The sequence below is a fragment of the Mustela lutreola genome, chromosome 2 (assembly GCF_030435805.1).
Source record: "Mustela lutreola isolate mMusLut2 chromosome 2, mMusLut2.pri, whole genome shotgun sequence".
Classification (NCBI taxonomy): Eukaryota; Metazoa; Chordata; class Mammalia; order Carnivora; family Mustelidae; genus Mustela; species Mustela lutreola.
In genome coordinates this window covers 92275360-92289653 of record NC_081291.1, presented here as the reverse complement: position 1 = coordinate 92289653, position 14294 = coordinate 92275360, and the positions used below count along the sequence as shown (strand labels likewise).

Sequence of the window (14294 nt, the reverse complement as noted above, 5' to 3'; positions counted from 1 at the left end):
TACTTCCCATCTTCTGCATTAGCTGCTTTTATGATCACAGTTCTGTGTCAGGGAGTCCTAACTTAGTTTAGAGCAGTGTTCTGAAGATGTCATCCAGGGACTGCTGCCGTTTGTTAACTAGTTCGTGTTATGCATGTCTGTGTCGTGACAACTTCCGTATTTCTGGCAGTGGAGCTGGTTGCTAACTTAGGCTTCGCATTTAATTGTGTATCAACATGTTGGTGTCAACTCAAAACATCATCCTTCTCTTCTGGAGCATAGTGTGCTGCTTTACTAGGCGAGATCACAGCGGGGTCTGTGCTCTCCTTGTCCTCCCACCTCTCTTCCCACCAAAGTAATCTAGTCAATGAAGTTTGGCAGATATGGTTTTAGAGATCACCACCACACATCACTAGAGCAACTATAGTTAGCATGTTACAGAAAATTCCTTAAGCTAAACGAGGATTGGGGATTTAAAATAAAAGAGTTCTATGGTTCGCTTTTCTTAGCTCTCACTTTTTATTGCTATTAAGTGCACAGATGGGCTAGAGGAGGCCTTTAGCAAATGGTTTGGGAAGATACCCTGTTCCCTCATTTCTAAACATGATGGGGCTTTAAAAATTCGTGTGTTCAAGAAATGATACAATTAATACTATGTGTAAACATTTTTCTTTGATGGTTCATATTCATTAAGGAAATTGATTATCATTAAGTTCATATTCATTAAGGAATTCTTTTTAAAAATAAAAAGGTTGGGTGGTCAAAGTGCCACAGTTTCCCATTTAACTCCCTACCCCACCCATTTCAGTTCTGTCTCGAATCACAAGAATAAACTGTAATGTCAATATTATACTTACTGTTTCTCTCATCTGTGATGCTAAAAAGCAGAGTAAAAGAAAAAAAAAAAAAGCCTAGCTAAAAAAGAGATCTCTTTTTTAAGTCTATTAGAAAGGGAGACCCACTCTAGGTTAGAATTCTTTAGAATTCTAATTCATTAGAATTTCACCAGAGGTAAGAGGTCGTTGCCAAACACACTTAGAGGGGAAAGGCTGGTGGCAAAACAAAGCTGAGACTGGGGTTTTTCGTCAAAAATGAATAGCTCATCACTCAGCTTGATGCCATCCTGAGAAACTTCTAAAAGGGGTGTGAGGGTCACAGTCCATGTGTTAAGGGAAATCATGGCCTGTTGTCAGAACATCTGCTTCTGAGTCCTGTAGCATGGGCCCAATTTTTACACTGGACTGCTCAACTCTCAGACAAATCAAGATTTAGAAAAGTCATGATAATTATGAAACAAGTTAGGATTTTAAAATATGGCTCCCAAATAATACTTCAATGTCACTAAATTTTTGAGTTCTGTTCTTGAAATAATAAACAACAGTTCAAGTATAGGGAAGCACAACTGAACAGAATGGATAGAAGAAAGAAAAAGAGGGCAAAGGAGAAGTAGTAACATAATTTCCCTTCTGTAATGCCAGGTATCAGTAGTGGGTTCTTACCAACTTGTATAATATGCCTCTATTTTGAGCCTTTTTAGACAACCCTGCTTAGTTCCATCCTCTAATGGCAACTCCATGTGTGTGGGTTTTTGGTTTTCCACTTCTGTGTCTCCACAGCCTAGGATAGCACCCAGTATGCATGAGGTGCTCACTAAGCATTTGCTGGATGAACCAGATGAATTTAGCACCAATTCTGACTTCTGTCTGCATCTCTAATTTTACTCAAGATGTGTTTGGAGCCAATGCTGCTCAGATTTTGGAGGGTCATTGTCAAGAATTTGAATCTTCTTCAGTGGTGCTCTTTTGAGATAAAGTCCCTCAAGAAAGGAGCAAAGAGCCTCCAGCTGATTTGGCTAGGAACTCTGAGTGAGACTGTTAACAATCAAAAGATTTTAAAACAAACCAACAAAGTATGTTTTCTCAAGTTATAGGCTATGCACACACCTTTGAGTGGGTGGTGAAATAGTGTTTATTCAAATTTATATTACAACTACTATTAATTATTTGCATTAGGATGTTGTCTCTTGTTTTGTGAATAAATAAAGCCAAGGGACAATGGGGCTCTCAATAAACAGAAGTAATTATAAGCCTGTATGTAACCATATCTACTCACTGAGTTTCTGAGCTGCTGTGCTTTATAGCACCTTCACTTGCATGGCATGGCCCAGCCTTTTCTAACTGATATGCATTTTCCTTTCTGAGCCTGGTCTATCAGCCTGTCCATTCACATGTTCAATGACACTAATAGCAGCGTCAGCTCCTTTATAACCTAGATATCAGTTTTGTTAAATAGATTTTAGTTCATCATCAAGCAGATAAACAATAACAATAACAATTAGAGCAAAAGCTATCATTCTTGAATATTTACTATGTGCTAGGCACTGAGGCATGGTGTCCTATCATTTCACCTACACAACAGCTCCAAGAAGCAGGCACTGTTTTCCATACTTTATAGATTAATACTCCATTTCAGTTCTGTTATGCTTATTTGACATCTTCATAGAAAATTATGGTGGTGTAAAAGGCCTTGAAAGTCCCCTGCAGTTTAAAATTGAAAGGATGAAGAAACGTTTATCATGCAAATGGATGTGAAAAGAAAGCTGAGGTAATAATACTTGTATAAGACAAAATAGACTTTAAAACAAAAATGGTAACAAAAGGCAAAGGACTTTATATAATAATAAGACAACTCAACAAGCAGATATGACAATTGTAAACACTTATGCATCCAACATGGGAGCACCTAAATACTTAAAACAGTTAATAACAAACACAAAGGAAGTAATCAGTAATAATGCAAAAATAGTAAGAGAATTTAACACCCCACTTACATCAATGAACAGATCATCCAAAAAGAAAAATCAACAAGGAAATGGTGGCTTTGAATGACACATTGGACTAGATGGATTTAACAGATATATAAAGAACATTCCATCCTAAAATAACAGAATACAGATTTTTCTGAACAGATTCAGAACAGATAACATATTAGGCCACAAAACAAGTCTCAACAAATTAAAAAAGATCAAAGCCAAACAATACGTTTTTTTCTGATCACAATGCTATGACACTAAAATCAATCACAAGAAAAAAAAATATAGAAAGAGCACAACTACATAGAGGTTAAACAATAAGCTACTAGACAACGAATGGGTCAACCAAGAAATCAAAGAGGAAATGGAAAAATACATGGAGACTAATGAAAATGAAAACACATAATCCAAATCTTTGGGATGCAGCAAAGGCAGTTGTAAGAAGGAAGTTTATAGCAATGCAGGCCTACCTCAAGAAGCAAGAAATTTTTCAAATAACCTAACATTACACTGAAAAGAGCTAGAAAAGGGAGAATGAAAAAAAAAACAGTAGTGGGAAGGAAATAAAGATTAGAGCAGAAATAGATGAAATAGAAACTAAAAAACAAAACAGAGCAGATCAATAACAACAAGAACTGGTTCTTTGAAAAGACAAAAAAAAAAAAATTGATAAGCCAGATTCATCAAAACAGAAGACTCAAATAAACAAAATCAGAAATGAGAAAGGAGAAATAACAACTGATACCACAGAAATACAAAGGACTATAGAAGACTATTATGAAAAACTATATGCCAACAAATTGGACAGCCTAGAAGAAATGGATAAATTCATAGGAACATATAATTTGCCAAAACTGAAGCAGGGAGAAATAGAAAATTTAAACAGACCCATTACCAGTAATGAAATTGAATCCATTAAAAAAACAAAACAAAGCAAATCAAAAAACCTGTCAACAAACAACACTCCAGGACAGACAGCTTCACAGGTGAATTCCAGGTCATGATCTCAGAGTTGGGAGATCAAGCTCCACTTTAGGCTCCCATGCTCAGCATGGAGTCTGATCCAGACTCTTTCTCTCTCTCTCCGTCCCTCCCTTCACTCAAGCTCTCTCTCTCTCTCAAAATAAATAAATTTTTTTTAAAAAAAGAATAAACCTATCATGATGAGCACTGAGTAATGTATGGAATTGTTGAATCACTCTCTTGTACATCTGAAACTACTATAACTGTATATTAACTCTATCAGAATTAAAATAAAAATCTTAGTCAAAAAGGAAGTTCCCATTATGATAAAATTTTTTTATAACTATTTGTGGTGATAATGTTAACTAGGATTACAGTGGTGATCTTTTCACAATATTTACAAATACTGAATCACGTTGCACACCTGAAGCTAATACAATGTTATATGTCTGTTTACTTCATAAAAGGTCCCCTTGATCCCAAGTGGTCTATTTATATAACCCCCCAACCAAAGAAGCTATAATAACTAAGATGGCTTTCCTTTTTAAAATTTGGATTATATGATTGTTGAAATTATAAAATCAAGTCAGTTGGCTTTCATTGCACAGCAACTATTGCTACTGGCCACATAAGTGACATCAATGAATATTTACTGGCCTTCCTGATTTAGTAGCTCTATACCCAGAGGCAACTCAGGAGTTCCCTGGAGAAGGACTGGAATAGTAAATCTGTGTTTAAGTCCTGACATTGCCACTTCTTAGCCATGTGAACCTGGGCATACAGGTTTAACCACTCCAGGCTATTTTCTCACTGATAAAATGGGAATAGTAATTAATACCCGTCCCTTACATACCACTTGTGAGAATTAAACAGGATAATGCATACAAAGGGCTTAGCATCTTCCTGGTACACAGAAATTAAATAGCCTAGTTCAATCCTTTCTTAAAAAGGCTTCTGAGTATAGCCCCCCCCCCCCCCCAAAGTTACGTGGAAAGCTTAACCATCTTACCGCAAACGCACGCTTGATGGAGGGCACGTTGCTGAACGCGATCACGACCGGAATGATGTCAAGGGCACTGAATTCCATAGCTGCTGCGGCAATGGTCTGGGCATCGGCAGACTGGCCGCTGCTGAAGAAGGTGGCGATTCTTCTTGTGTGAGCCCCCGGAAGTGTTCGCTTGAAGACATTCCTGGAGATAAACCTCATCACTTTGCCGATCTCCCTGCTGTCTGAGGACCTCTCGTAAGGAATAGCTTCAATCTCCCTGAGGAGCTTGTTCTTCTTGTAGGCGTCTGAGAAGCGGATGAGGTGTCGGGCGTGAGAGGTGTAGGTGAGGACGGCGATGCGTGCGCCCACCGGGCAGCTGCTCTCCCGGATCCTGACGCCCCTCACCAGGGAAGACATCAGCTCCTTCATGCGCTCAAATTCCTGCTTGGTGACATCTCGAGACTGGTCCAAGGCAAACACCAGTTCGGTGGGATGCACGGGGCATTCTGGTTTTCCTAAAAGGCAAGAACATGTTCCTTATGTCACATGCTTATTTAAAAAAAAAAAAAATTAAAGATACATGGAGGGCAAGGTAATTTTTAATGTTAAATATGCAAATATTTAAACCTTAAATAAGAATTAAATACTAAAATGAGCAGTTGAAGTAGTCAATGTTTAAATCTTGAAGGAAAATGCTATTTTAAAGATTGAATTTGCTCTTTTAAATAAAGCCCAAGAGAAAGTATCATTCAACTTGAGTTTTTATGTAATTTGGAAGTTAATGGCCAAATTCCTTTGAAGTAATCATTTGAAATAATCAAATATGATATGCCCTTTTACTTACAGAAATTGGATCACTGGTATTATGTCCATTGCTGGAACTTTATACAGTGAGCTAAACTAAAACATACATGTTTTTACTTAATAAGGAAATGTAACAAGAGTTGAGAAAGGAATGGGTCCAAAAGTTCTGTTAATGATTTCAGAGAGATTAGAAGAGCATGGATGTTCCAAACATAGAAGAGCCCATCAGGGGGCACCTGGTTGACTCAGTGGGTTAAGCCTCTGCCTTCGAATCAGGTCATATTCTCAGAGTCCTGGATCGAGCCCCGAATCAGGATCTCTGCTCAGCAGGGAGCCTGCTTCCTCCTCTCTCTCTGCCTGCCTCTCTGCCTACTTGTGATCTCTGTCTGTCAAATAAACAAATTAATTTAAAAAAAAAAAAAGAGTTGCATATACACTATGGAGTATTATGCCTCCCTCAGAAAGGATGAATAACCAACTTTCGTAGCAACATGGACGGGACTGGAAGAGATTATGCTGAGTGAAATAAGTCAAGCAAAGAGAGTCAATTATCATATGGTTTCACTTATTTGTGGAACATAACAAATACATAAAATCTTAAAAAAAAAAATAGCCCATCAGATGTAGAAAGTAGGTGCTACAGAGATGTGTTAGAGACCTGACCTGACTATGCACTAGCCCTGTTACCTTGTCCCAGCAACTTATCTTCTCTGGGCCTCACTTTGCTCATTTGTAAAATGCCGGTCCTAAGATTAGCCACTGCTAAGCCCTGTATTGAGGATTCAGTGAACTAACACAGGTAAAGCACTTAGGACAGCAGTGCCTGGCACACAACAGGTCCTCGGTTAACGTTAGCCATTATTATTACAGACTTTTTCATTGTGATGACTATGCCACTTAAAAGAATGAGGAAAGCTTTCAGGGATATATTTTTATTTAGTAGTTGAAAAGGCAAGTTTAATCAATAAATATACCTATTACATAGAGAAACTGAATTGGTAAACTGGAGTGTTAAATGTAAATTTCAGACGTATTTATTGATTCCAATTCATTCATTCTAATCCCGGTACCCTGCATTTATCACAGTTGACACTTCATATTTGTCTGATTATCTGATTAATGTTTTCCTCTCCAGGAAGTGTGAAGACGGGGACTGTGTCTCTCTGGATCTGCCAGATGATTAGTTCTTGTCATTTATCAGGGTTCTAATAAATGCTGACTGAATGAAGCGGCAGCAAACAAAGGACAGTTCTTTTGCAGCAGGTACAGGGAGAATAAAACTTTTATTAATGGGGGAGAGGCCTGGTAGGAGATATAGGTTGGTAAAAGGAAATAAATCTCAATGATGAACTTCTCTTGGAGGGGTGCCTCCTCTCATTCAGATGCCAGCAAATCAGATTCAGAGATAATAAAAGCAAAATGAGGCCTACCAGCTCTTGATGAGAACTCAGAAACTCAGGTTTTTTGAGGCTGGCCTGGGCTGGTCAAGGAGCGAGTCCTCTGCTGTGACCAGCTGAGCTTTGCCCCCGTTTTGATGCTAGATGATTATCTCCTTCTGGTCCTGGACTCTGTGACCTAACAGGCTAAAGGACCAGTAAGGATAAATATTTAACCCTAAACCAAACTGTGCATCTCAGTGGAGACAGGACATATTTTATTAGCCTCTGAGTCTCACTCAGAAGGCTCAGCAGATGTTAAAAAAAATTGAGGTCATGTCAACTTTACAATAAAATGGAAGTATGACTAAACATGAAAGTGTTTCTGCCAGCTTTTTGTTTGGGCTGTGATTTGCATATGGGAACACCACCACAATAAGGCAGCTTCAGGTGCAATTTGGAGATAAAGGGAAGAAAAAGATTCACAGCACTGGCTGAAATATGAAAAAAACACAAGTTTTCAGGAGAAAGTACTTAAAGAGTAATTCAACTTGGAATTATGTGGAAAACACATGTTCTGAAATCTAGCAACCTGCCAGGAACAAGAAGATTCTGAAGAACGCTGGGCTGGCTTGTGGTGGTACCTAGCAGTTCTTCCTCAAGGCACAGATGACCACACAGAGGCCTGATCTGGCTCTGTGGCCATACACTGTACACTGATGGCTGCTGCTTGGCACAGAGCAGGTAACAACAGGATAGAGAAAGAGAAACCGCCGACATGTACTTAAAGCACAGCACTGGCAGCCCTTTCCTGACACCACCACATTTGTCTGAAACACCACTCCCTCCTGACTACTTCTCTGGCCTTTAAACTTATGCTCCCCTACAATCTACTTTTCCACAATGGCCCAAGTAAGTGCTCAAAAATTGTTCATCAGCTCATGTTCTTCCTTCCATACTTTGAATACACTTTAATACCCTCTCCTTCCAGCTTGAATACAATCCACCCTCCCTATTTGAACCTATTTTGAATCAAGTTCAACTTGACCTGACTTTGGCTTGCTTCGTTTTTTCACCCCCCAATCTCCCCCTCCCCCACTGGACTTCCATCAGTTCCTATGCCTAGATCTGTCCTGCAGCATGGCCTTGCACTTGCTGTTCTTTCTCCTGGCTCATGTAAAGCTGGCTTCTTTTTATTCTTCAGTCCAAATGCCAATGTCACTGTCTCAAAGAGGAGCCCTCCATCCTAAAGCAGCTCTTTCCTCCCCTAACATTATTCTGTGACAAAGCCTCCTGTTTCTTTATCTCCTTCACAGCAAGGATAGGATTCCATATTTCTTTGACGTGTTTATCATCTGGATCCTCTGCTAGAATGGGAGCTTCTGAGGACAAGAATTGTGTCCATCTTATTCAGCCCTGTGTTCACAGTTCCTAGCATATAATATGCTTTTTTTGGTAAAGATTTAAAAAAAATATTTTATTTATTTCTTTGAGAGAGAGATGGTGAGAGAGAATATGAGTGAGGACAAAGTCAGAGAGAGAAGCAGACTCCCCGTGGAGCTGGGAGCCCGATGCAGGACTCCATCCCAGGACTCCAGGATCATGACCTGAGCTGAAGGCAGTCACTTAACCAACTGAACCACCCAGGTGCCCTAAAGATTTTATTTATTTATTTGACAGAGGAAGGGAGAGATCACAAGTAGGCAGAGAGGTAGGCAGAGAGAGGGGGAAGAAGGCTCCCTGCTGACCAGAGAGCCTGATGCGGGGCTTGATCCCAGGACCCTGAGATCAGGGCCTGAGCTGAGCATAAGGCAGAGGCTTAACCTACTGAGCCAACCAGGCTCCAACCATAATACGCTTTCAATAAATATTTGTTGAGTGAGTGAGGATGCAACCAGAGGGTGTGGATTGATGGGTTTAGACAGAAGGGATAGGGTGTAAAGGTTTAAGAGGGTAGCTTTGTCACATCTAAATTCATAACCATTAGGCTACAAATACAATAGAGAAAATGAAGGGAAGGAGACAATTATTACAAAAAAACCAACAGTAAAATTAATAGTAATGTTAGTCATTAGAATATTAATAAAAAAATCAAACTACTTGGTTGAGAAACGGCTGTGAGACTCAGCTAAAGCTGTGTAATTGACTGGAGGCAGGTCTGTGCTACCAGAATGAGGCAGCAAAAACATCTCAGATGAAATTTATATCTTTTGGCAGGCAACACATTGTTTTAACTTGTCTTTCCAGATGTATGACATTTTGGAGGTTGATTATGACTTGATGTAAATAAAGATTACTCACCATGTCCGCCAGCTGGGGGAGAAGAACAAAGGAGATTGGGTTATTATTTGGTAGAAGAGAGTTTAGTACTGTGTAGGGAGATCATGGCAGTAGAAGCTCTGCCCTGTGTGCTTTTTGTAATTGACTCAAACACCGAGGCAACAGGAAGGGTCTGAAGAAAATGCAGGTGGATCCCAGCATCTTGGCAAAAACAAGACAGGGTGGGAGAAATGGGACAATATATAGCCATAAATCAGTAGCCTGCCACCAACTGTCAGAGGGAAAGAACCTTTGCCTGGGAAAGAATGTTACACTGCAGAGAGGTGCACTGAATTTGGAAAGGTTAAAAGGACCTAACGTCTCTTTATTCTCATTTTTCCCCATGTAGAGATCTGTAGATATTGATTTTATATACATGCACGTATATAGTCTGATAGGTATTTGTGTGTGTGTAAACATGATAGGTGGATTTACTCTGAAGCAGATAAAGCATCAATAAGCCTTAGGCCTGCATTGTCCAATATGGAAGTCACTAGCCACGTGTGACTATTTAAATTTTAATTAAAATTAAATGTATTAACTGCAGTTACTCAGTAGCACTGATCACCTTTCAGGTACTCAGAGTCACAGGTGGCTAGTGGCTACTATACTGAACAGTGTGGTAGAACACCTCCATCACCACAGAAAGTTCTGCTTTTGACTTCTCACTTGCCCTGTGCGAGACCCTGAGAAGGGACCTAGTTGTGTGAGCATAAGATTATGTGCTTTTACAATAAGCAAAAGTGGTTGGCTGTGATTTCCTTTCTTGTTCTAAACAACCTTTTCTTTTGAAATAATTTTGTACCTATTTTTTGGATTTGTGATTTTGTACTGAGCCTCTCAAATTATAAAAGACTGGGTCTCATCACACTTGGTCTACCTTTGACTCATTATAGTTCCCATGGCTCTAATATCAAAAAGTAAACTGTGTTAAGTCAGCCCAAAGCAACAGATCTTCATGACTTAACACATATATTTTGATTTTCATCATGGATAGTTCCATTATGGTACAAATAGAGCTGAGATCAACACTGCATCCAAAGCTTTAAAAAGTCTGTGGCTTTGAGACCAAAGCTCTCTACAGAAAAGGGCTCCAAAATCATTCATGGTGTTTATTTGGGAAGACATTATACATTTGCAAATAAACACTAAATAGTCAATTCTTTGCTCATCTTGTATGTGGAATTCCTTTAATGGTGCTAACATATTTTGATAGAAGATGCTGCTATAGGAGTCTTAAAGCAAATTCAAAAGAGCATTTGCCAAAATAAATGCCTTTTTACTTTTAGAATTGGGAGAGAGAAAAAATATGCAGGCAAAAATCAATAATATTACCAGCAAATCAATCATTCAATGAAAAGTAATCAGGCATACCTTTGTAGAAAAGAAGTAATAAACAATAAACCGAAGTAAGTGACACCTTGTTATCACAGCTAGCTTTCACACCAGGTGAATTCAATCCTGTGTTATTGTCTGGTGTTAATCATTTTTAGAAGTTCAGGGTGACTCTCCATTGATTGATTTCACCATCAGAAGAGTTCTGACCTCATACCTCAATTTCCCCTAGGTTGAAAGCCCTAGACATATTATTAATTAGTGTTTGGAACAGGTTCCATTAGACATGAGGAGGGCAGTCAGAGAAGGCATTACTAGTCACCGATCTATGTTGACTCAAAATATATGCAGTGGCATTTCTAATATTAAGAGATTGGTTGGTAAATAGTCTCAATTCTGAGGGCAGAATTCACTGCTCTTCTTCTATGAATGCTTTAACAACTTGGGTGATCAATTTAAGCAGGATACTTACGGCTGTGGTCCCGAACATACTGAATGAGCTCACACATCTGTAGTTCAAAAATAAAACAAAGAATTAACCGACCGACTGCCAGGTCTTCAAGTCTAAAAATAAATAAATTTAATGGAGTACAGAGCATTCTGTTGGAATCAGGAGATACATACAGAAAACGAAGCCAGTCCTCTGGCCCCTTTCACACCCTAGGAGAAAAAAAGAAATGTGGTCTCATTGCTCTGTCCACTCATCAGTAGGAAGAATGTGCACTAACCTCAGAAAGTGAAGATTTCTAAAGTTTTTATTCTAATTAAGTTAGAGGAAGAAAAGAATACATGTAGGAGGATCCTCATCACTGAGTTAAAACTAACACTCCAGGGGAAATCAAGTGCAAGCAGCAAGCTTGAGGAACACAAACCTCCAAAGTCCACCTTCCTCCAGCCCCATCTGTGGACAACAAGGGTTGTCAGAATCTAAGGATGGAGCTGAATACTTAACACTGGCATGAAGAGCTTTGGAGCAGGCTTATGGCTTATATACAGATGAGGCTGATCCATCTCTAATAATTGCCCAACCTTAGGGGACATTCAGAGTTCCTCAGCCCCATACTTTGCCTTGGCCACTGAACAACAGCTGAACTGAACCTTCTTGTTTCCATCATTGGTTGGATGATAAAGGGACCAGACTCAAACTGCACATCTGGAAAGGTAATCCCAACAGCCTTCCAAAAATAAATGACTATACATATATAGAGATCTGTCTGGATTGGGAATAGAAAGCACAAAGTGGAATTGGTTTTAATTTCACATTTTCAAGTCCATCTTTGGAATGGGAAGAGTCTGGCTATTCTCAAAGAAAGACACCCGAGGAAAAATGCCATAAAGCCCCACCCAGACTCCTGGAGAAAAGTTCCATGTGAATACAACTTGGATCATTTGTTCCCTGTTTATTAATTTCCTCTCCCTTCCCTTCATTCACTAACCACTTACTGAATACAGGAGGAGGACAAGGACCGGGCAAATAAAATTCACCCATAATGGAGAGCTCACATTTTAGTCCAATACTTTTCATTTCCTTCCTCAAATTCTCCTTACCTCATGAGAAATGGTGACTAATATTTAATCAGCAACCAGGTGCAAAGATAGAAAGCATGCACATTTGGGCAATGAAGTCTCCATGCATTTTATTGAGAAGAGGATCTGGTGTGATTTATGACTTTTCAACTTACCTTGCGTCCAGGAGGTCCTGGCTCCCCAGGGGATCCCATCTTTCCTGGAGGCCCAGCGGACATCTCAAAGCAGAATTTATTTATTTTAAAATTATATTTATACATATACATATGGTGTTTGTGTTTTATTTTACTTTTTAAAAGAAATATTTGTTAATTTGTTTGATAGAGAAAGCACATGAGTGTGCACACAAGCAGGGAGAGCAGAAGAGGGAGAAGCTGACTTGTGCTGAGCTTGATGTGGATTTGATCCCAGGACCCTGGGATTATGATCTGAGCTGAAGGCAGACATTTAATCAACCGAACCACCCAGGCATCCCTGGGTGGATGTGTTTTAAATGTCAAAGGGAATATACTTTTAGAACATTGAGAGATTTCCAAAAAGCACACAAAAGGAAAAAAATCTTCAGCAATTCTTTCACTTCCAAATAATCCTTGTTAACATTTGGTGTCTTTTGGTAGTTTTATATGTTTATGTATGTATATATATTCTTTTAAAATATAATTTTATACTTTTCCTGTTATTTTTTGAACTAAATATATCTCTTGAAGTTTTCATGTTATTAAATTTGGGGGGTAGGAATCATTTTTAATGGCTGTATAATATTCCATTGCACAGATGTACCATAATTTCTTTCATCAGTTCCTTATTGTTGGCATTTACGTTTGCTGCTAACACCAAGAAAAGCAACGCCAAGAAAAATGGTATGTTGTGATTCTTATTATTTCCTTAGGGAAGATTGCTAGAAATGGAATTGCTGGATCAAAGGAGAAATTTCATCTGAATGAGACAATAGATGACAACAAATAAGTGAACAAAAACCCCAGAGGAACAAAAATTTAAATATAAGACCCCTGAAACAACAAGAAGAATATACCTAGAAGTTGGCTGGAGATAATCTGTAGTGAAATGAATAACAGCAGTAATAAAAACAATTGCTGACTACTTGCTATATGACAAGAATTCTTCCATGTGCATTTAGCAGTATGATTTATTATAAAGAAGGCTAGAATTAAAAAAAACAGGGCAGTATTCCTAAGTTCATTCAAAATGCCATAGGACTTAAAACATTTACAGAATGAAAAAATGAAGTCGTCTGAAATCAGCTTACTTTGTACAAGCATTACAAATGAGACAGGGAATAACTGTTGATGCTCTTTGAGTATTCTACAGTGTGCTAGGCTGAGTGAAAAAAACCACACTGATTATGTAGGAGATACAGATTAACCTCCTGGGGGAGGGGAGGGAATGAACATATACACTGAACATATACACTGACTTCTGCTCCCTCTCAATGTTTCATCAAAATGATGTAAGTAGATATTTCTATTGTAAAAAAAAAATTTGAAGGGTTTTATTTATTTGGTAGAGAGAGTACGAATAGGGGGAGCAGGCAGGGGGAGAAACAGGCTTCCCACTGAGCAGAGAGCCTGATGCGGGACTGATCCAGGACCCCAGGATCCTCAGCTGAGCCAAAGACAGACCCTTAGCCATCTGATTCATCCAGGCATCCCTAAGTAGATTTTTTTAAAAGGAAAAAAAAAAAAAAAAAGTGGGGCAGGGGAAGACTGAGGAAGAAGACAATAGCCACAAACTTCCAGAGGCTAGAAAGCAGATGTACAGGTGTTAGATGACTTAGCAGATATGAAAAAGCTGGATCCTAAGCCAGTAGCAGGGAAAGCCAAAAATCCATTCCTAGCAGGCTCAAGAATTGGCAGCAGGTACCTCCAAAAGTGGAGGTGAAGGGGAGGGGCTAAATCATTAGGAATCCTCTGATCTCCTCTCCATTCTCTGCAATTGGGTGAATGTCCCTTTTTCCATTCCAACAACAGAGGTAAAGCTGAGGGATCTGCACCAGGGAACTCCAGGCAGAGTTGAGTGCCCATGGTACCCTCCTGAGAACAGGGTGATCTGATGAAGATATGTGAAATAGACACGAGACCTCTCAGGTTTCCTTTTCCATGTGGTTTCATGAAAACTACAGCCAGACCTTCATCCTCAGTCAGGAAACTGAAACAGTCTTCTCAGGGAAATC

The 14294-nt window shown here is 39.1% G+C and overlaps 1 protein-coding gene across 1 annotated transcript in view; it reads right to left on the bottom strand.

Annotated features, from left to right (window-relative positions):
• COL6A6 (collagen type VI alpha 6 chain) overlaps window positions 1–14294 on the bottom strand; it is a 140768-nt gene that overhangs the window by 20830 nt on the left and 105644 nt on the right. The window contains exons 29-33 of the mRNA XM_059162584.1: window positions 12259–12321; window positions 11201–11236; window positions 11049–11085; window positions 9224–9235; window positions 4764–5257 (exon numbers count right to left, since the gene is read on the bottom strand). Coding sequence (XP_059018567.1) covers window positions 4764–5257; window positions 9224–9235; window positions 11049–11085; window positions 11201–11236; window positions 12259–12321 — 642 coding nt within the window. The remainder of the gene's footprint in view (window positions 1–4763; window positions 5258–9223; window positions 9236–11048; window positions 11086–11200; window positions 11237–12258; window positions 12322–14294) is intronic.